The 24210-nt window shown below is 37.1% G+C and overlaps 1 protein-coding gene across 2 annotated transcripts in view; it reads left to right on the top strand.

Moving 5' to 3' along the window:
• PRKD1 (protein kinase D1) overlaps positions 1 to 24210 on the top strand; it is a 331651-nt gene that overhangs the window by 270922 nt on the left and 36519 nt on the right. For both annotated transcript variants that reach the window (XM_046009920.1, XM_046009921.1), the window contains 7 exons: positions 1237 to 1441; positions 2883 to 3006; positions 5064 to 5141; positions 6401 to 6680; positions 7766 to 7818; positions 9869 to 9941; positions 12574 to 12680. In XM_046009920.1, coding sequence (XP_045865876.1) covers positions 1237 to 1441; positions 2883 to 3006; positions 5064 to 5141; positions 6401 to 6680; positions 7766 to 7818; positions 9869 to 9941; positions 12574 to 12680 — 920 coding nt within the window. The remainder of the gene's footprint in view (positions 1 to 1236; positions 1442 to 2882; positions 3007 to 5063; positions 5142 to 6400; positions 6681 to 7765; positions 7819 to 9868; positions 9942 to 12573; positions 12681 to 24210) is intronic.

Here is a 24210-nt window from a genome sequence, read left to right as displayed (position 1 = left end):
ATCTCTCAAGGAAAGCATTTCTTTACCAGTTCCTGCCTTGGAGATTCATGGACTAGCTGCCAAAATGGAAAGTTTGGCAGTATTCCCACTTTCTGTGGCATGTGGAATTGACTTTGTTCAGGGCCAGGAAATGTCAGTATGTTCTTGATAACTGGAACTAAGGGGAAACAGTGCAGGTTTTTTTTTAAATATTGTTGATTACTTTGAAATTGCATTTTCCCATACAGTTAGAAAAGTCTGGTAAAAATGTGAATTTCTCAGACTTAGCAGCCTGAGGTCCCTGATCCATTTTCCAGTTTTAAAATAAGGACTCTGCATTAGTACGTACAGTCAACACTTGAACAACTTGGGGCTTGGGGGCAGCTACCCAGTGCCTCCCCTCCAGGCAGCTGAAAATCTGACCGTTAACTTTTGGCTCCCCAAAAACTTGACTGTTAACAGCCGACTATTGACCAAAAGCTTATTAGTAACATAGATGATTAACACACATTTTGTATTTATATGTATTGTATAATATATTCTGACAATAAAGTAAGCTAGAGAAAAGAGTTATTTAAATCGTAAGTAAGAAAATATACACTTAAAGTACTGTATTGATCGAAAAAAATATTTGTATAAGTGGCCCCACATTGTTCAAATCCATGTTGTTCAAGGGCCAACAGCAATTATAATTTATTGCATTACCACCAAATGCTTGATGACAGGATTCAATATTACTTAAAATATCAAATATCTTAAGTATTTAAAAACTGCTGCTTATGTGACCAATTTGATATATTGGAATCCATGACTTAAAAGTTACTGGAATAGCAAGAATCAATGACCCCGACTTCTCTTGCATGTGAAAGTTTCCCTTGTCTTCCCATGTATCCCTTTTTTCCCACCAAGGCTGTGCTACTGAAATAGACGAGTTTCCTCCTCACTCATTCCTAATATCACTTTGCTTCCTAGAACTTTGCTTCTATCCCACACTTGGCTTCCTGCCATGGCTACCCATGTCTTTTCATGTTTTTAGGCTTTGGAGCATGAAAAAGAAACATCTGGTTGTAAAATTATCTGTTCATCTCTGATAACTTCAGATATTTATGAACTAAAATTTTTTTAAAAAGGAAAGAAATTCTTGAAATAAGTATTTTTTAGGGCTTCCAATTGATATGTTGTAGGATTGCCTAACCCTCTTAAGCCCTGACTCTAGGATTCCAGGCTTATCTTCATGGGTGCAAAACAATTTTTTAGATTTGCTTAGCCCTGGGGCAGAGTCTGATGTGGTCATGGAAGAAGGGAGTGATGACAATGACAGTGAAAGGAACAGTGGGCTCATGGATGACATGGAAGAGGCAATGGTTCAAGATTCTGAGGTGGTGATGGCAGAGTGCCAGAATGACAGTGGGGAAATGCAGGACCCAGACCCGGACCCAGAGGACTCCAACAGAACCATCAGGTGAGAGCTGCACTCCTGGTCTCACTCCAGCAGGGGAATTTCCTCTTTAAGAGTCTTTGCTATTTTTATCTATTGGAGAAGAAATTTAAAGTGTGTGCTTGATTTGTTTATGAATGCGCTGTGAACTGTAGAGGAAAACCAGTGGACTTAGGAGGTCTGGACGGCTCTAGGGAGGTATAGGTTTGCATCCTTTCCTAGCTGCCTCTTTCTGTGATCCCTTTTCTTTTGCATGTGAGAGTTACTCATATTTGCCAGCCACAGGTTTACTGCTAAATTAACGATGATTCATAGCTTGTTTGTGGACCTGCAAAGATCAGGGGCCAACCTCAGTGGACACTATCTATCTTATAGCTGGTCCCTTATACAAATATCGAATATGTCTACATCTTACTGTTCTGTATTTTATTTCAGAAGTATGTGAAATTTTATACTTGGGATTTAATCATCTATCCTTCTTGATTACTAGATGAACCCCATTTTTGACATCAGAGATCAGTACACTATGGCCAATGAGGCTGCTGCCTGCTTTGTAATAAAGTTTTATTGAAACATAGGCATGACCATTCATACTGTCTGTGGCTGCTTGTGCACCTCAGTGGCAGAGTTAAGTCTTCTGCAGAGCTTAAAAATGTATACAACTGGTCCTTTGCAGAAAACGTTTCCCAGCCTCTGATTTATGTTATAAAATGTATTCAGACTTTGGTGTCCATTTTACAAATGCCATATTTCTTGGCAAACTGAAATTGTTCATGGGTAGAGCAATAAAGTAGTTGGAGTTTTTCCATTTAATGGCATAAGAAATATACTGGAAAATATTAGTCTTATGACAGAACTGTCTTTTGAAGGTGTATATTTCTGTAGTTTCCAAGTGGGGGAATATTGGAGAAGGTGCTTGCATATATGCACAGTGACTAGGGAAGAAAATAGGAAGAGACTGAAGGGAAAGGCAAAGATATAAAGGATCAGCATAATTCTATGAACAATAGTTATTTCAGAGAGTTTAAATAGCAGATTCTACTTTTTATGAAACTATCCAGACTCAAATTCATGTTCTGTGATATTATGCACCTGATTAATATTTTGCCTGTAGTCTGTTATAATAAGCAAATAAACTTTTTATGTGTATTCCGAATACCGTGGCCTCAGTACACTAAGACCGTAATCTATTTGGTGTTTCCCTGCAAACTGAATACCATGTGGTTCAACCTAAAAACTAAGGTGATTATTATCCTCCCTCGGGGTTTTCAAAGAGTACATGTGAAGTGCCTGTCACTTAGAATAATCCAGATTCTGAACCATGGTATTCTGACAATGCATTTCACCAAAAATGGGATCTGAATGTTTTTTGACTTTCACTCTGAAATAGCTGAAATAAGGCTTTATGCAGGAAAGGATCTGTTTCTAAAAACATTTCTCTCCCAAAATATTTTGACTTTTCAAGTCCATCAACAAGCAACAATATCCCGCTCATGAGAGTCGTGCAGTCTGTCAAACACACGAAGAGGAAAAGCAGCACAGTATTGAAAGAAGGGTGGATGGTCCACTACACCAGCAAGGACAACCTGGTAAGATCCACAGCCCACAGCTGACTCGTGGCTCCCTAGCTTTCATTAGAAGAATTGCTAATGCCTTATCAAGACCACGGGAGACTTGAGTTACCAGGAGCAAAGCTCCATTTGGGCATGGCGGAGGATCAGGTAGAACACATTAACAGTCTCTAGGTGTCAGATGTAGTTGAGCAGGTGACTGAGTTAGAAGAAATTGTAGACAGCCATCTCAGGGAAACAAAGTCATTTATCTCCGTTACTTGAGATGATCTCCAAACGGCTTGAATGTCTGCCTGTCATTTTATAGCAGTCATGGAAATGACAGCATGTGCTTTCAGAATGCTCTTTGTGATTCAGAATTTAAAAGAAAAAACTACTACATTTTAGGGAGAGAAAAAAATAATAACTTAATATACTTTTAAATCCCTAAGTGTTCACTTTAAAACTGACCTATTGGGGAATACAGTAGTCCTGTCTTTTATTAGATAAAAGGCATATATTTTAATTTTTTAAATGTAGTCTGGGGTGTTCACTACTCCAGATTTTTCTAATAGGTGATGAATGAGATTGTGTATGTGTGTAAGAGAGGGAAAAAAATCATCGTTTTGGTTGAACTTATTGACATTTGGCGATAAGCATCTTTCTCAGTTACTGGTATTGTTTTCCTCCTCACCTCCTATCTGTAGGATCCCCAACATTTCTTTAGATCAATAGATACCCATAACCTAATTACTCTATCTATAATAATAGTGTTCTCTGCTGAAGAGAGATTTGCATGACTTACTATAGGATCCAGTTGACTATCATCTTCTAGTTCTTCCTAGACATGGCATACATACAGTATTTAAAGCATATCTAATATATTTGGCCAGTCTAAGATTAGTTGTGGTTGAGACCAAGAATACTGCTAGGGCTTCCTATTCTAAAAAGATGAATACACATAAACACACACACACACACATAGACACACACATACACACACATACATACATGCACACACACCCTAAAATTATGGAGCATATACCTAGACTGAAAGAACCTCATCATCAAATCATGGAAGTTTAGATCTGTAGTGAACTTAAGAGAGTGTAAAGCTTGATGCCTTCCCCTGACTTTGTTATGTTGATGTCATGGAGTCAGACTTGACATCCAACAAAGTATTGTTTAGTTCTTCTGTAAAATTCAGAATTCTTCCATTTCTAATGAAGGCCAGAATACTTGACTAGATAAACATGGTATTTCCTATGTTCTGAAATAATGAGTATACATAAATTTTACATCTCTTATATCTAACCTTTTTTATTATATTGAGAACTACAAGTTCACCTTTAGTTCTGCACGCAGTCAAATAAATTTTAAAATGGAAATATTTTAAAATAGAAATGTACCTGAGTGTACCAGTAGGTTCAGCATCCTATTCTGAGTTTTGGCTTAGGTGATCTCAGGGTCCGGAGATCAAGGTCCTTGGGCTCTTCATTCTCCATCAGTTTCTCTCTGTCCCTACCCTCTGCATGCTTGCTCTCTCTAAAATAAATACATCTTTAAGAAACCAGAAATATTAGGGGGAGCCTGGATGGCTCAGAGGTTTAAGCCTCTACCTTCAGCTCAGGTCATGATCTCAGGGTCCTGGGATCGAGCCCCGCATCAGGCTCTCTGCTCAGCAGGGAGTCTGCTTCTCCCTCTCTCTGCCTCCTTGTGATTTCTGTCAAATAAATACATAAAATCTTAAAAAAAAAAAAAAGAAAAGAAAAGAAAGAAAGAAACCAGAAATATTTACTATGCATGCACTAAGTGCCAGGCACTACACTGAGTGCAAATATATTACCTCCTTTATTACTCCTAACTCTCTGATGTAGAAGTAGAAGCAGAAACTTATCGCACAGTTGCGAAATAGTCATCTTCTAGAGTCTAAAATTCAGTGTGAGTCTTCCTGGTCTGGAGCCTGTGAGCTTCCCACCATCAGATCTTATGTCTCCATTGGGAAAATGTTTTGGTTTTATCATTCTTGGGTATTTTTTTTAATACTGGGTATTTAAAAAAATTTTTAAAGATCCTAAATCTCACTTCTGTTTCAGCGGAAACGACACTATTGGAGACTGGATAGCAAATGTATTACCCTCTTTCAGAATGACACCGGAAGTAGGTACTACAAGGTAAGGATGGCTCTTGCCTTGCCTGAAGTCTCCTGCTTCCTCTTGTCTTTTTGGGAATATAGGAGGTTAGGAATACAAAATACATCTAACAGATGTGACTGTTTTGTGCTTGTTGCAGATTTTTTTTTCTGTGTACTTGGGGGGAATCCAGTTGTGACCTCAAGTTAGTCATCTGTGAATTTCAAATTTCCCTGGGGAGTGCTTCTGGCTCCATGGAATGATGGTGGAGAAGAGGAAGTTTAATAGAGTTTGTTAGATATGTGTATCTTAACTAGAAAATTCAAGGTCCAACAGATTAGCTACAAGAAAATTCTTGAAATCTACTACATCCAGATTTTTTGTTCATCTGTACTCTTGCAGCGCATTCCGCAGGGGTTAAGAAACATTGTAGGATATCTCCATGCATTGCCAACATGCATAAGGAATACTTTCCTTTAGAGAAAAAATTGGCAGCAGTTTCCATTTTGTCTCTCTATGTGAAATAATACAGATGTCACATAATGTATCACCCAGTAAAACATGGTTCCAAAAGAAGTTCATAGTGAAAACAGTATATACTCACTCCTTCACAATTAACGCAGCCTCAGCCATAGCTGACGTGACTCACAGCGTCTACACAGCTCTAACAGAAAAAGGAAACCTCATTAAATTTTAAATGAGAAACTTTATTTTAAAAGTTATTATTTCTTAGTCACTCCATACCTTGGGTAGACAATGTGGTGATTAATTTTTTTTATTAACAAAATTGTCTTAAAAACAACTGCTTTTAAAACCAATCTCTGTGGTCTACCTCACTAAAACCATTCATTTGGCTATATTATTATATTAGCATCTATTGAATCAAATTATATGATTCATTTTCAGTGCCTAAAAGGATAGTTAAAGCTTAGCAGCAGCCATGCATATGCAAATGCATTTCAAAAGTGTTGTGATTCTATCTCAAAGTTATAAAAATTAATCATTTGTATTCTTAGATCTTGATGCAGGTTCAAAATCATCATTCCTATTTGTACTTTTTCTTGCCACATGAACATAGTAAAAAAGGCCCTTGAATTTTTCTGGCAAGAGGAGATGATAAAAGTTTCCCCTAGTAACGGTATTTTTGAAATTTGCTTAATAGTATTCTGTGTTTAATAGAACTGTTTTATAAGAACGATGGCTATTTGTAATGTCATTTGTCACATGTGCCTAGCGTGAATTTTATTTGAACGTTTATAGACTTTTGATAAACTGCAGTTAGTACACTCTTTCTTCCACAGGAAATTCCTTTATCAGAAATTTTATCGCTGGAACCAGCAAAACCTTCAGCTTTAATTCCTAATGGGGCCAATCCTCATTGTTTTGAGATCACTACAGCCAATGTAGTGTATTATGTGGGAGAAAACGTGGTCAATCCTTCCAGCCCACCACCAAACAGCTGCGTCCTCACCAGTGGCGTTGGTGCAGATGTGGCCAGAATGTGGGAGATGGCGATCCAGCATGCCCTCATGCCCGTCATTCCCAAGGGCTCGACTGTAGGTTCGGGAACCAACTCGCACAGTGAGTCTGCTCTAGTTCCATGTCTGTAGGACAGTTGAAGAGAGCCTCTTTGGGGCTGACTTAGTTTATTGGAGAACATAGGGTTTCTTATGTAGAAGCTGCCCCACCTGCTAAGGTATTTCATTAAATTATCCTAGGTTATTGTTTTCTTTATTTTGTATGAACAGTTTAACAAGTTCATGTTTGAACATTGAACAAATTCATGTAAACCCTATATATTAGGCGATAGCAGAAACCTAGAGCTATTGGTCATAAGAGAACAAGTAATCTAGTCGGCTTGTGTTTGATCTGGAATGCCAGTCTTGTTCTTTGCAAAACTGAGTTAATACGTTCCCTCAAAACCCCCTAACATGGTACTCTGTGCAGAGTACTTGAAAATTCTTGATAATTGTATCCTAGGAAGAAATCTCTGTTAGTAAATTAGTAGAATGAGACAGATTTTACCAAAATGCAACTGTAATCAAGTGTTGAGGATGAATTTTAAAAAGGTATTTTAAAGGAATATCTATGTGAAAATGTTTAATTTTTATATTTCATAATGGCTCTTAATAATGAAGCCTATGAGAGGAAAAACCTGTTTTTCATATCTCAGTAAGTTATCTGGTGATTGAGCACAACTTTTTAATTGATGTATAAACCAACATATGTATTAATAAGTTATATATGTTTATATATATATATTTATATAGAGGCTAAACATTTTATATGAGGTCTTTATTTTAATACCTAAAACAACCCTGGCAGGTGGACATTAATGATTTTGCTTGTGTTACAGGTGAGGAAATCAGGCCCTAGAGAGATTAAGTTTTCTCAGCTTTACCAGAGTTGTGAAGCAGTAGTCAGCATTTAACCCAAAGCTTCAGGACTCCAGACTCTAAACTGACAAAATATTATTTTTCAAAGACAAGCACAGAGTAAATCTGTAATTATAAAAGGAAAGAAAGATTCCAATGAACATTTTCCTAGAAACATTTAATTGCTGTGATTTAAAAACAGCCCTGCAGCTTGATTAGTAAACATGTATCTGGTCTCTTTGCTGTTACTCCTCTTACTTCTTTTGTCTATTTTTTAACATATATTTCCAGGAGATATTTCTGTGAGTATTTCGGTATCAAATTGCCAGATTCAAGAAAATGTGGTGAGTGTGCACCTACTTATATAAAACTTGGTAATGTGATTCTTTATTGGAAAATGAGAGTATCCTAAAGTACATGTTTATTTATCTAACATTTTAATTTTCAGTATTTTCTAGAAAGTAAAGTAGGGTCTATTGGGAAATTTTTCTTCCATAAGATTTTAGAAACATTACATCATGTAGATTTTTAAAGTGATTTTCTATATCCTGTAGTGTGGAGAGCTAAATACCTATTATTCATCTCAGATAAACAATTATAATGCAGTGACTGATTTTTCCCACATTTGCCCACCTCAGTATTAGAATTTTAATGGTTGATATAACACAATACCAAACAAAATAAATTCTTTGAGCTGCACAAGTAGCTTAAATATACCCTTATTCTCATTCTTCAATTGCTACCTAGGAGTACTGTCTTATGACAAGGAGTTGCAAATGCTTTTAGAGTCACTCATGCATATCAAGACCTCAGAAAACTGCATAAATCATCAAATTTTATGGGTCCATATTCCAACACCCTAGTCAGCTGTGCGCCATAACTCCATCTTTTCAACTCAGTTTTTGAAAATTATAGACATGAGATAATGTATTATATTTTGTCATGGCAGGGAGCCAAAATATAATAGAGCTTTTCCTATCCTGTCCTGTGACTCAAACCTTTTGCTCTATTTTCCCTGCTGTACCTATGACCAAAAGCAAAACGTTTATAGAATTACTTTCCCTGATGTGAGTTTACTTTTTAAAGACTAAAATCCGTGAAACTCATTCATCACTAGTTATAGCTTTGCATCCTTTGCTAGCGGCATAAAGTAAACTGAAAACCAAAGCCAAAATGAAGAGAATTAGGAAAACCTCGTAGTGAAGGTTAGTTGTGGTCTTATGCTGTTAATCTTGAAATATATTTGTAAACACTTGCATTCCTGTTGCTCTTGCTCAGCCAGAGAAAACTTTGGGAAATGAAGGTTAATCTGTAAGCCTCTTGGTAAATTCTAGATACCTGTCAGGTCATTCCATCCTGTTGAGCCACTGTTATCCACTCAAAATTTGGAGTGGGCCATTTAGCCATATGATTTTTCATATGGAACAGCTGGTACTCAAAATACTGAACAGTATTAATTTGTTTTCTTGTTTCCAGACAACCTTGAATTCACCCCTTGGTTACTCTGAAGGGGTAACAAAATAGAGACAATTGGGAGTTGTTTTATAGGAAGGGGAACAAAAGAAAAGATAAGAGTGGGTAGGAGATGAAGAGGGTAGGATTTGATGTTAAAGGACTCGCTTTCTGAAAGGACAAAGACTAAGAGTGGAGGACGGGCAGAAAAGTCAGTATGATAGAATAGGAATATATAAAGTGAGAAGTATTATTTGCATTTCATGAGTGTAATCATCAAATCAGAGGCTGTGAGACATTAAAACATAATGCTTTCTTTAGCAATTATTATTTTAAAGAGAAAAGACTAGACATTGGATCCTTTGGCCTCTGAAAGTAGTAAAAAATAGTAAAAATAGCTACCTCACAGATGAGTGTCACAATGGATTGCCATCCCTTTGTGGTGTCTCCAACTCACAGTGATTCAGCCCCTTGCATTTAATTCACCTGGGGATGAATGGTTCATAAAGAAGCATCCTACCATCCTAGCCATAAAGACCGAAGTGATTGGAATCAGGACTCACACAGACGTGTGATGGGGACCCATGATTATTTCACCTGAAATTTCTAAATAACCATCCCCTACTAGCAAATCCTTTTTTGAATACTTAGAGTAAGTAGCCTAGTATAGTTTCAAGTCTTATTTCTCTCCACTAAAACATATTTGACTGAACATTGCAAAACCTCCGCTGTTTAAGAACCAAATACTCTGCAAAAACATTACACTAATTAATTGAAGAATGTGCTTTGATTTCTGTAATGAAGCTGTACATTTCATCTAGCATTTGCAATCTTATTGTTTACCTTAAAATATCTAGTAATATTAGTAATATATATATAATAGAATTATGTAATTTATCAGTTCCACTTCATCTTTATTTTTTATTGGACTTGCACCTGTAGGACATCAGCACAGTATATCAGATTTTTCCTGATGAAGTACTGGGTTCTGGACAATTTGGGATTGTTTATGGAGGTAGGTTAGTTCGCTAGTATTTTTATTACCTTGGAGTTTTAGCTACTTGTATTTAAGTATTAAGCTACTTGTATTTAACAGTAATATCTCCAAGAAAAAAAAAAAGACAAGACCTGTGTGTATATATTTTTGTATGTATATCTTTCTGTGTTTTACCTTTTCAGAAATTTCTCTTGAGATAGTCACTATTTGAAAAACTCGGTATTTCTGTCTTGTAAGAGAAGTTTTTCTACTCCTAAAAAACTTCTTTTGCTTAACTATTGACAAAGTCTACACATAATGCTGATTAAGGGAGTCATAATTCATAAAGAAATTAGTTCCATTTTCTTTTAGCATATTTAATCAGAACTCTGCAGAAATCCATTCATGTAACTAGAGAAATAATCTTTTAATTCTAATATCCATGAGAATGTATTTCATTAAGCTTGTCATTTTTTTAAATTTTTGAATGAAATACTAGATATTTACCCTTTTCGTTATTGTCAAGCTATCTGGTGAAATTATTATTAAACCTCTGCTATTACAGATTCTAGCCAGTTCAGTTATATTTTTCAAGTCTTTAAGAAACATTTAATATTTATGCTTTATCTCTACTATACACTGACCCCACAATTTTCAGTTCCTGGATATAACCAGTTAAAAAAATTATCTTTTTTGTGAGGTGGGAGGTTTCTGAAATAATCACAGTGTCTCACTCAATAGTATTTCTGTTAGTTTGCGCTGTACTTGGCTGGCCCAGTCAGTAAAGCATGCAACTCTTGATCTTGGGGTGGTGACTCTGAGACCCACACTGGGTGTGGAGTTTGCATTAAAGAAACTAAAAAATAAAAAATAATTTTGATTCTTATAAAATGCTGAAATGATATTTTTGATGAAAAATCCATCAATGAGTCAGCAGACACTGGTTTTTGTTAATGCATATCAGTGTAACAGTGCTGTACAGTGTAATCACTGCTTGCAAAAAAAAAAAAAAAAAGTCATGCGATATGTAGAACATAGTAAATAGGGACACCTGGGTGGCTCAGTCGGTTAAGTGTCTACTTTCGGCTCAGGTCATGATCCCAGGGATCAAGCCCCGCGTCAGGCTTGCTGCTCAGCGGGGAGCCTGCTGCTCCCTCTGCCTGCTGCTGCTCCCCTGCTTGTGCTTTCATGCTCTCTCTGACATACAAAATCTTAAAAAAAAAAAAAAAGTAGTAAATATACATAACTGCACATCGTGTAGGGGTGAGAGATGAGGTCAGAGGGACCAGCATGTGCCAGATAATTTGTTAATACCCAATACTGAAGGAACAGGCCCAGCAAAAGGCCTCCACAAGGAAACTGAAAAGTGAAGACCAGACTGGTAGGGGATGAAGCAGGTGAGAACTGCCATCAAAAGAGAGGTCAAGTACTCTGTATCATGACAGAGGAGTGGAGGCCAAAGAAGCTCTGACCCTTGAAGAGAGTAAAGAGGAAAATGACTGAGTAGGAATAGAGATGGCATGCAGTGTGTCAAAGAGTAAGTGATGTTGAGGAAGTAGAGAATGGGAAAACAGGACAATCTGGTAATAAAGGAAAGAGGAGTCAGAAGGAAGTCAGCAAGATCTGTAAGGAGTCAGAAGGAAGAGTGAGAGTGGAGAATAGGGGGAAATTAGATTTACAATAAATGTTGATATAATGGAATTTCAGGTTAGTTTGTATATGAAAAAACTTGAGTAATTGGGTCATTTTCATACTTATTTAACACTGCTATATTCTAAAGATTTTATTTATTTATTTGAAAGAGAGAAAGAGAGCGAGCATTGGGGTGGAGGGTTGAGGGAGAAGCAGACTCCCTGCTGAGCAGGGAGCCTGATGTGAGACTCAATCCCAATGCAGGACTCAATCCCAGGATTCCAGGATCGTGACCAGAGCCAAAGGCAGTTGCTTAAGCAACTGAACCACCCAGGGGCCCCAACACTGCTATATTTTATACTTCTATAGTATAGTAGTATAGGAGTTAAGAGCTTGAGGGTGCCCTATAGATTCCCCGAAGAGTTGTTGTGAGGCTTCAGTGGGATGTAATTTATCTGAAAGGCCTGTCTTTGTGATGACAGTGATGATGATGAAGGTTTTTTGAGTTTCTGTTTTTATCTGGGCACTGAGTGCACTCAGGTATCTTAATTCACGTAATGCTCACAACAACCCTACCATTGAAGATGAGGAGCCTAAAACTCGGGTCACCAAGCTAGTAAATGAGAGCCAAGACTTTTTATTCTTTCCTTTACGACATGCATTAGTTTATCAGGACTTGAAAATTATACTTTCTTAAGGAAAGCATTTTGCTGGTGGTATAAGATTGTGTGTATTAAGTAGCTTGATATCTTATTTCTAAAACATATATTTTTGTGAGAAAATATCAGGCTGTTGATATGTATAGCTTTTAATGTCCCATTTTTGTGTTCTAAACTGTGGCTAATTTTATACATTTAGAATAATGGAGCTAAGAAATGAAATCTTGATGGATATAAAAGTCAATGCTTGTTAGAAATCCTAATGTATTCAATGAAACATTTTTGTATTTCCCAAAATTGTCCTTGTAAATTCTGGTGTTCTTTAATATAGGTGATATTTAATAACATTTTGCTAATATCTTCCCCTTTCTATTTTAAAGGAAAGCATCGTAAAACAGGAAGAGATGTAGCTATTAAAATCATTGACAAATTAAGATTTCCAACCAAACAAGAAAGCCAGCTTCGTAATGAGGTTGCAATTCTGCAGGTACTTCTTTGCTTTTCATTTGGAGTCTCTAAAACACTCCCTCAACTTGCACAGAACAAAGAAAAGTTCTCCAAGTATCTGTGGTGTATATTTTTGGGGAACATTTTAAAATAACTGAAAGTCAGCTCGAGGATCAAACTATTGCCTGGGTAGTATCTCTCCTAAGTCTGGGCAGGAGTTGTTCTTTTTTATGTACTTAATTCTGGGTTTTAATATATTATTAATGCTCATTAAATTGGTAATGTTTCAGCATTTGCTCATGGGGGACATGCTGAGACCATTTTGTTTTACATTATAAATGACCTTGCCTTCATAAACATCCCTCCTTTATGCTGTGATAATTACATGAATTCAGTATGTAACTGTCAGCATATCAGGTAAATGAGTAGTGTATGCCAAAGAATCGGATCGTCTTGGTATTATTAATGTCCTTTTTGTCTTTCACTGTAAGCCTTTCCTTTAATGCTGAGCATGTTACTTAACTCCTTTCATTAACAGTAATCCCCTTTTCAAGACAGAATAGGTTAGTCAAGGTTATTATGTAGTATATAGAATTTTTGTAACCATTAAAACTTTTTCCGCAGACTAAAAGGAAATTGAGCAACTGTTTGCTCAATGTGGTCGACCTAGCTATTCAGTCTAGACAATTAGGCCATTGATAAATGCCCGTATTTTATATAACCACCGTAATTCTCTACTTCTTGTGCAATGTGGTCATAATTTTTAATTCATAGCTTTATTGAGTAATTTTCATTTGAACATGGCCAACAAAGCAAAACAGATTGCATTTCTTCATTTATTGTTTCATTGAACTGCCATTTATTGAGTTTCATACAATAAAAAATGGAGAAAGATTCAATTTCTGCCCTAAAGGAGCTCATGTGTACAGACAACCAGAAATAATGCCTGTTATACATAGAAAAATAACACAGAATTTTCTGGGGCTCAGAATTTCTAAAGATGGTGTTTTTGTGCTTTTGGACAACTGTGTAACAGAGAGCTACCGCAGTCTTCTCTGTTTTCCTGGGAAAGATGATAACCAGGCTCTGAAGGTGCCAGTTTCATACATTCATCGTGTAGTGCTTGCTAATTGGTTACCAAAAAAGATTTTTTAGAAAATTCTGAACTTGGCAACATTGAGCTGTAAATGACATCTGAAAACTTAGTAAAATGACATCTTGCCAAACCTGGCCCCTGCTCTCCCAGTCTCCACTCCCGAGTGGTGTCCTGAAGGCAGATCCTTTGCAACATACCAACCTCCGGACTAGCATATGTACAGAGGCACTTATTCTTGCTAACCAGATGTGAGAGAGAGAAGCTTCCTGGTTAACATGGCTCTGTCATTCTACCTGTTTTTGCAGTGGCATAGAGTGATTGGATAGATGTTGGAGGTCTAATTCTCTGTAGCCTGTAATTGGCTCTCCCAAGCCTGTCAGTTGGTATCAGCTGAGGACTCTATAGTGAGGTAGAAAAATAAGATACACCAGAGCCTAAACTGCCTCCAGGCTCCTCTTCTAAAAGAATAGGTGCAATCAGCAACTCAGATACAATAAACAGACATTTGGAGAAATTTTCATTATGGTCTTAAAAAAAAAGTTTGTTTAGGTTGAAAGTCAAATTCTGCCCCTTGAGCATGTAAAGAGTTTGACCAGTTCTCATATTATGGCCTGGAATCTCAAAAGTCTTCACTTATCACTCATCCCCTCTGTCCCTAACCACTTTCTTCATCAAATTCATATTGATTGCATGCCTATCATGAGATACGCACTGTCCTGGGTCCAGTGAATACAGTGGAGACAAGACACAAAGATCCTTTTTGTCATGGGTCTTGTTTTTTTTTTTTTTTAAGATTTTTTTTTTTTTTTTTTTTTTTTTTTTTGACAGAGAGAGAGATCACAAGTAGGCAGAGAGGCAGGCAGAGAGAGAGGAGGAAGCAGGCTCCCTGCGGAGCAGAGAGCCCGATGCGGGGCTCGATCCCAGGACCCTGAGATCATGACCTGAGCTGAAGGCAGCGGCTTAATCCACTGAGCCACCCAGGCGCCCCGGTCTTGTTTTTTTTTAAGGTAGTTTTATGAAAGCATGGACGGAAAGAGCTGCCCATTGCCATGGGTCTTAATTTGAATCACTTAGCTATACCTTCAGTCAGATGTTTACAACTTATTTTTCTGTTGAATTTTCAATCACGTAACACATACTGTGAGTCTTAGTAAGGCTTGGCTTCGAAAAATACCGGTGGAATTTTGATCGGAATGGCATTAAAAGTATAGATTGCTTTAGGCAGTATAGACATTTTAACAATGTTTATTCTTACGATCCAAGAGCATGGAATGGTCTTCCATCTTTTTGTGTCTTCTTCAAGAAAACCACTGATTTCTGTACATTGACTTTGTATCCTGCCACGTTAGTAGTAGTAGTTAGTAGTAGTTTGGGGGTGGAGTCTTTGGGGTTTTCCATATAAAGAATCATGTCATCTGCGAAGAGAGAGAGTTTGACTTCATTGCCAATTTGGATACATTTTATTTCTCTTTGTTTTCTGATTGCCGTTGCTAGGACTTCTAATACTATGTTGAACAAGAGTGGTGAGAGTGGGCATCCTTGTCATGTTCCTGATCTCAACGGGAAGGCTGCAAGCTTTTTCCCATTGAGGATGATATTTGCTGTGGGTCTTTCATAGATAGATTTTATGAAGTTCAGGAATGTTCCCTCTATCCCTATACTTTGAAGCGTTTTCATCAGGAACGGATGCTGGATTTTGTCAAATGCTTTTTCTGCATCAATTGAGAGGACCATGTGGTTCTTCTCTCTCCTCTTATTGATTTGTTCTATCACATTGATTTGCGAATGTTGAACCATCCTTGTAACTCAGGGATGAATCCCACCTGGTCATGGTGGATAATCTTTTTAATGTGCTGCTGGATCCTGTTTGCTAGGATCTTGTTGAGAATCTTAGCATCCATATTCATCAGCGATATTGGTCTGAAATTCTCCTTTTTGGTAGGGTCTTTGCCTGGTTTGTGGATCAGGGTAATGCTGGCTTCATAAAGAGTCTGGAAGTTTTCCTTCTGCTTCAGTTTTTTGAAACAACTTCAGGAGAATTGGTGTTATTTCTTCTTTGAAAGTTTGGTAGAATTCCCCAGGGAATCCATCAGGTCCTGGGCTCTTGTTTTTTGGGAGGTTTTTGATCACTGCTTCAATCTCATTACTAGATATCGGTCTATTCAGGTTGTCAATTTCTTCCTGGTTCAATTTTGGGAGTTTATAGTTTTCCAGGAATGCATCCATTTCATCTAGGTTGCTTAGCTTATTGGCATATAACTGTTGGTAATAATTTCTGATGATTGTTTCTATTTCCTTGGTGTTAGTTGTGATCTTTCCCATTTCATTCATATTTTTTTTAATTTGGGCTTTCTCTCTTTTCTTCTGGATTAGTGTGGCTAATGGTTTATCGATCTTATTGATTCTTTCAAAAAACCAGCTTCTAGTTTCATTGATACGTTCTACTGTATCTCTGGTTTCTACCTCATTGATCTCTGCTCTAATCTTGATTATTTCCCTTCTTGCGTGTGCAGTTGGTTTGATTTGTTGTTGATTCTCCAGTTCTTTAAGGTGTAGAGACAGCTGGTGTATTCTGGATTTTTCAGTTTTTTTGAGGGAGCCTTGGATGGCTATGTATTTCCCCCTTAGAACCGCCTTTGTTGTATCCCATAGGTTTTGGACCGAAGTATCTAAGGCTTGGCTTCATTATATGCATATACGGGATTCAGAGGTTCATACTTTATCATAAAGTTGCCAATTGTTTCAAAATTTGTTTGTCAAAATTAGGGGACTCATCCTATCTCCCAACTGAGACTAATGAAAGAAAATGTTTTAACCCTTTAATCCTTTAATCATTGTCTGATTTATCAGCCTCTCAGGAAAGGTTATAATTCAATATCCAGAGAGAGTGAAGTTCAAGCTCACTTCCTTTGAGTCTTTGCTCAAATATACTGTATAAGTACCCTTCTTACCTTATTGAAAACTACAGTTCACTCAAACCCCCCATCCCTACCCCTCATCCCTCTGACTCCGATCTTTGTTTTTTCTTCTATAGCACTTATAATCTTTTTCTCTATTACAGAATTTCATTTATTGTATTTATTGTGTGTTTCTCTCCCCACCCCCAGCCCCAGCCCCTTCACAAGAATATACACTTCAGGGGGTGTAGATATCATTCTTTTGTTTACTGATATATCCCAAATACCAGAAATTGTTCCTGGCATACATCTGATGTTTAGCAAATATTTATTGAATGAATATTTGTTGAATTAAAATTGTACAGAAACACCATCCTGTCACATAAAATGGCCTACTAGTATCCAACCAGGTAGCAGAAGCGTAGTCTGCATTTGCTACTAATGGTTAATTGGTTGGTTGGTTGGTTAATTAAGAAGGATTAACTATGGTTAATGGGGTTAGTTCTTTGAAAGCCCTCATTGCCTCACTTTCTATTTCTTATCAAAAGTAAGAATTCATCTTTTTGGACCTGAAAACACAAAGTGGTAACGGGGATAGAGAGTGGAGGTTAGAATTCTGACTCACTAACTTATATGTTCAGAAAAAGTACCATGATTGAAGTCAACTGAATGGTGAGCAAGGTTTTCTTTTACTACTCTTGAGGAACAGAATTCTGTCCCTCTGGATTTAAAAGTGATTCCTAGAAACGTTTAGTATCCTCTGCCTTGTGGTCCCTTACTTACAAAAGCTGGAGTCCTAGTTTATGGCTATACCTGGAGTCTCACGAGTTCTGCCCTGTCCCCTTCCTCCTGATTCTCCAGAAGCGGCCATATGGGCTGAAGTGACTAATGACAGAAGTCCTTGCTCATGAAGCTCTCCTAGTCCTCTGGTCAAATTCTGATTTGTTTCTGTTATTTGAAGAAAAGTACCTTTGCTTATAGAAGGCTTCAGAATTCTGTAAATAAGGAATATGTGAAACAGTGGAATTCTTTCTTTGTCCCTTTTCTCTTTGCTATATAACCTAGGTCAGGGCTTTCCAAAATCTGATTCAGTCATTACAAAACTAAGCTCTGCAGATATTTTTGAGTAGTTGAAAAATTAAGGCAAGTGTGAATCTTATGGCATAGCCATTGCTTATTTATATCCTTTAGAATAGCCTGTTTTCATTAGATGTAAATACTTTGTTTTTATTATGTTTCAGTAGAATGTTAATTAATGTAGATGTTAAATATTTTATAAAATCCTCAAGGAATCCTACTTGTATTATTATTTTAAAAGTTGTGTCTTGATTTTAAAAAAGGTAGCAAATTTGAATTTTTTTTTCTATTCATGTCAGCCAAATAAGACTAAGAAGATTATTGTTTTATGATTAGGGATATCACAGAAAACTGACGTTTTACAAGGAGATGGCAACTATATCTTACAAAACTTAGAAACTTAAACTTTAAATAATATTGGTAGATTTAATATACTTTCCTAACACGGACTTGTTTGGTCAGAATTACAACACGAGCAGTTCTGTTTAATGATACAATGTGTGAACGCATTTTGGATTTTAAAAAGGACTGAATATAGAATACACAATATAGAAAAAAATACAGAAGAATATTATAAGCCATAAATTAAATGTATCCCCTTACACTTACCTCCAAAATTACCTCTGTTATTCTGGTTTTCCTGTTGTGAGGCATTCCTCTTCCCATTCAAGTCTCTCTTCACTCAAAAGCAAAACAGTAGCAACAGCCAAATATGGTCTCGATTTGTCCAGGCTGCCTTGCACAGGTGCATCCAGTTCTCCCTTCCATACACTTTAGATGTGTGCTCTCCTTTTCTTTTCATTCTTGTTCATACACTCCCTTGTCTTTGGTTTCCACACCTTTCTTAAAGAAAATGCAAGGTCCTTTTGCCATCCCCTTGTTTTCTCCTTCTGCCCACCTAGCACCCTTTGGCTTTTTTCAGTTTTTATTCAACTTGACTAATCTCAGTCCTCATGAGGCATTAGTCACTTGTTCCTCCTGCATTTACAATATCCTTTTTCTCCTTCCCTGCTAGTTCCTCTGGCCTTCTTTCTGAACTTCTCCTTTCTTTCAGTGAACTGGCCTGTGCTAATGTGGGACTCATTCCCAGAGTGAGGCCTTCCACTTTATTTTTTTATTAATTTTTTTTATTTTTTTATAACATATAATGTATTTTTATCCCCAGGGGTACAGGTCTGTGAATCGCCAGGTTTACACACTTCACAGCACTCACCATAGCACATACCCTCCCCAATGTCCATAAACCCACCCCCCTCTTCCGACCCCCCTCCCCCCAGCAACCCTCAGTTTGTTTTGTGAGATTAAGAGTCTCATGCTTTGTCTCCCTCCCTATCCCATCTTGTTTCCTTTATTCTTTTCCTACCCCCCAAATCCCCCACATTGCATCTCCACTTCCTCGTATCAAGGAGATCATATGATAGTTGTCTTTCTCTGATTGACTTATTTCACTAAGCATAATACCCTCTAGTTCCATCCATGTCATCGCAAATGGCAAGATTTCATTTCTTTTGATGGCTGCGTAGTATTCCATTGTATATATATACCACATCTTCTTTATCCATTCATCTGTTGATGGACATCTAGGTTCTTTCCATAGTTTGGCTATTGTGGACATTGCTGTTATAAACATTCAGGTATACATGCCCCTTCAGATCACTACGTTTGTATCTTTAGGGTAAATACCCAGTAGTGCAATTGCTGGATCATAGGGTAGCTCTATTTTCAACCTTTTGTTTTCCAGAGTGGTTGCACCAGCTTGCATTCCCACCAACAGTGTAGGAGGGTTCCCCTTTCTCCACATCCTTGCCAGCATCTGTCTTTTCCTGACTTGTTAATTTTAGCCATTCTGATTGGTGTAAGGTGGTATCTCATTGTGATTTTGATTTATATTTCCCTGATGCCGAGTGATATGGAGCACTTTTTCATGTGTCTGTTGGCCATCTGGATGTCTTCTTTGCAGAAATACCTGTTCATGTCCTCTGCCCATTTCTTGATTGGATTACTTCTTCTTTGGGTGTTGAGTTTGATAAGTTCTTTATAGATTTTGGATACTAGCCCTTTATCTGATATGTTGTTTGCAAATATCTTCTCCCATTCTGTCAGTTGTCTTTTGGTTTTGTTAACTGTTTCCTTTGCTGTGCAAAAGCTTTTGATCTTAATGAAATCCCAGTAGTTCATTTTTGCCCTTGCTTCCCTTGCCTTTGGTGATGTTCCCAGGAAGAAGTTGCTGTGGCTGAGGTCAAAGAGGTTGCTGCCTGTGTCCTCCTCAAGGATTTTGATGGATTCCTTTCTCACATTGAGGTCCTTCATCCATTTTGAGTCTATTTTCATGTGTGGTGCAAGGAAATGGTCCAATTTCATTTTTCTGCATGTGGCTGTCCAATATTCCCAACACCATTTGTTGAAGAGGCTTTTTTCATTGGACATTCTTTCCTGCTTTGTCGAAGATTAGCTGACCATAGAATTGAGGGTCTATTTCTGGGCTCTCTATTCTGTTCCATTGATCTTTGTGTCTGTTTTTGTGCCAGTACCATGCTGTCTTGATGATGACAGTTTTGTAACAGAGCTTGGAGTCCAGAATTGTGATGCCACCAACTTTGGCTTTCTTTTTCAATATTCCTTTGGCTATTCGAGGTCTTTTCTGGTTCCATATAAATTTTAGGATTATTTGTTCCATTTCTTTGAAAAAAATGGATGGGATTTTGATAGAGATTGCATTAAATATGTAGATTGCTTTAGGTAGCATAGACATTTTCACAATATTTGTTCTTCCAATCCAGGAGCATGGAACATTTTTCCATTCCTTTGTGTCTTCCTCAATTTCTTTCATGAGTACTTTATAGTTTTCTGAGTATAGATTCTTTGCCTTTTTGGTTAGGTTTATTCCTAGGTATCTTATGGTTTTGGGTGCAACTGTAAGTGGGATTGACTCCTTAATTTCTCTTTCTTCTGTCTTGTTGTTGGTGTTGAGAAATGCAACTGATTTCTGTGTATTGATTTTATATCCTGACACTTTACTGAATTCCTGTACAAGTTCTAGCAGTTTTGGAGTGGAGCCTTTTGGGTTTTCCACATATAGTATCATATCATCTGCAAAGAGTGATAGTTTGACTTCTTCTTTGCCGATTTGGATGTCTTTAATTTCTTTTTGTTGTCTGATTGCTGAGGCTAGGACTTCTAGTACTATGTTGAATAGCAGCGGTGATAATGGACATCCCTGCCATATTCCTGGTCAGGTCTTCCACTTTAAATGCATCTTCTGTCATCCCTTTCCAGGTCATTCCTTATTTTATCTTGGAGGTGCTTGAGTCTCATAGTTTTGACGTTAGGACATCTCCACTTTGCTGGGCAATTCTCACCCCATACCAGCCAATCTAAAACCAAACACTTAATCCTCATGTCTTTCCCTACAAGATACTCTCTCCCTAACTTTGTTTTGCTTTCATTCTTCCAATTGCTAAAGCAAGAACACTTCTCCTCAATTAATAAAAATATAAAGTCAATCAACAGTACCTGCGAAGTACTTTCTTGCTTCATACAAGGCGATGTACTGAGCCTCTGGGCCACATAAAAATGAATGAAATGTTTCAAGACGTTTATCATCTATCTGGGCAGTCAGGTACAAGTAACTACAAGTCAGGACAATTATGGAAGAATAGTGAAAGGAATCATGGATTATGACTGAGGCCAGGATGCTGGAATCAGTTCCAAGAGAAATATGGCATTGGTGAAGTCTTGAATGACTCATGGGTTTTGATAACCAAAGAAATGTTGGAAAGAGTTATTAGGCTGAGGGGCTACCTTAGTAAAATAAATCTTCTATGAAAAATGAGTAGTAAAATTTAGATCATTTTAGAAGAGTAGCTTTCAAATATTTTCTGCATGTATCTTCAAAAAGAATTCTGAAAAACATTGTACCTTGTACCTGGGTTGTATATATTTTTTTAAAGATTTTATTTATTTATTAGTCAGAGAGAGAGAGAGAGAGAGAGAGAGCGAGCACAGGCAGACAGAGTGGCAGGCAGAGGCAGAGGGAGAAGCAGGCTCCCTGCCGAGCAAGGAGCCCGATGTGGGACTCGATCCCAGGATGCTGGGATCATGACCTGAGCTGAAGGCAGCCGCTTAACCAACTGAGCCACCCAGGCGTCCCTGGGTTGTATATTTTTAAGATGACAGCTAGAACTATTTTATCACTTAAAGAATTTTAACTTTGTACTGTATTAAAAATACTGATATTTTAAAATAAAGCTATTATATCACTCCTTTCCAAGTATGCATTTGAATCTAATTATTGTAGACATTTGATATACTTTACCAACCATTTAAGAAAATATATGAATGGGCTCTTCTTTAACAATATGATTCACAGTATTCCTTGTTTTCTTTGAATATATTACACTTTTCCCACAAAATTCTAATGTAATGTGTTTTTATACTTGAAAGCCTTTTATTGGTCCCCTTTTCTAATTGTTTACAGTAAAAATAAGTATATATTTTAAATTTCTTGATTACAACACTTTAATAAGTGTTTAAATCATTCTTTTGAGTTCAATTATCATTACAATTATTAGTAAAAACTTTATTCTGTAAAATTTTATCGTATTTACTTATGTTTACTTATTTATTTATGTTTACTTATTAAACATAAAAAATACAATGTTACTGCAAATACACTATTGAGATTGATTTTTTAATTTAGTTCATAAATTGGCATGTGAATATTACTTGTTGTTTGAATTAGAATTCAGCAACCATTTTCTTTCTTTTTTTAAAACCATAGAAGCCAAGTTAAAAGCTCAAACAAGCAAAAACAATGATTTATCTTCAGAAACTCATTTCAGCCCTCTCTCTGCTAATAAGTCTATTAAATCTCTAATTTTGATGAAAGCGTGAATTAGAAACTAAGTTACAGATGAAATGATTTCCATGTTAAGAGTCATTCATTTCAGACTGGCACAGTATTTCAAATTTTCTCTCTACTTTTCTCTCAGAGGATTTTTCTCCCCATGGCAAGGCACTCTAGTAATATTTGGACTGAGTAAGGAGCATCCATAGAAAGGAAGAAAAATTATTATGAAAGGAAACATGGGGATGGAGAATTTGAGAACTACACAGATATTTTCAGCTCTGTATTAGCAGTTACTTGTAGACTGGTCTGATTCGTTCATTCATTCCTCATATACTATTGAGCGCCCACCATATTCTAGGCAGTAAGGTACAGATATAAACAAAACAGATTTTCTTGAAACTATATAAACAAAACGGATTTTCCTAAAACTACGCTCTGCTCACATATCTCTTAAAAATCTTTTTGTTCCCCAAGACTATGCCTCCTTGGTTAGGAGACTGCTGTGGTGGGACATAGTGTGCAGTAAAACCAGGAAATGGCTTTCATGTGAGTTCATGGAGAACCTTAGATATTGTGCCAAGTTGATTGGATTGTATTATGCTTGGGTGATCGTAAATTATTGAAATGTTTTGAAAAAATGTTATGTTCAAATTACCATTTGGAGATGGCATATTATAGAGAAAATTGTCTAAAGGCAAAAAAAACCTTGTTGGAGACTATTTGCTATTTTCAGCTGGTAGTGACAAAGTACCCCTGTTCCTCTTCTTTCTTGCTATGTCATTGTCTTGGCTTCATCCTTAACATTTCTGTTGGCACTAGTCTAGACCAGACTTTTTTTTTTTTTTTTAAGATTTTATTTCTTTATTTATCAGAGAGCAAGAGAGAGCACAAACAGGAGGAGTGGCAGGCAGAGGGAGAAGCAGGCTCCTCACTGAAAAAGGAACCCAGTGTGGGACTCTATCCCAGGACCCTGGGATCATGACCTGAGCTGAAGGCAGACACTTAACCAACTGACCAACCCAGGCATCCCTTAACCAGACTTTTAAATTCATGACTTGATTACTGCAATGGGTGATATTCTGATAGTTTGATTCCCCACTCCCCCAACCCCACTCTATCATCATCTCGCTGACCCTGCCTTTTCCCCTGGTCCATCCTGAAGACCATAGTCAGATGAGTCTTTAGTGGGTTTCCATCCTGTCCCTCCCTAGCTTAGTTTTCTTATTTCATTGAATCCATTTTTAGCATTGTGCATTAATCATGCTGGACCTTATCACTCCTGTTCTACTGTGTCCATTTCTCCTCAAGTTACTGTTCTTATCATACTCTTAACTTCTGGCCATTGGTCAGCTTTTAATTCCAAGCCTGGATGCCCATCTTGGTTTCCTTGGTTTATCCACATTTGATTGATCTTTGAGATGTATCAGTCCTTTCTGTCTTATGCTCTCTTCCATATCTCCTGTTTACTTATGGTTTCTAGTCTTCATATAATGCAGTATACTTATCAAATACTTATTTCATAATTAGATTATAAAAATGTGAAGGTCTCTACAACACCTTGTTTTCAGTTTCCACAATGCCTAGCATAGTTGTAAAAACATTACAAGTAATAGGTTAACGTTTGACAAAATTGTCTTAAATCACATACTGT

This window comes from Meles meles, chromosome 6, assembly GCF_922984935.1.
Source record: "Meles meles chromosome 6, mMelMel3.1 paternal haplotype, whole genome shotgun sequence".
Classification (NCBI taxonomy): domain Eukaryota; kingdom Metazoa; phylum Chordata; class Mammalia; order Carnivora; family Mustelidae; genus Meles; species Meles meles.
This window is presented reverse-complemented; position numbering and strand designations above follow the sequence as displayed.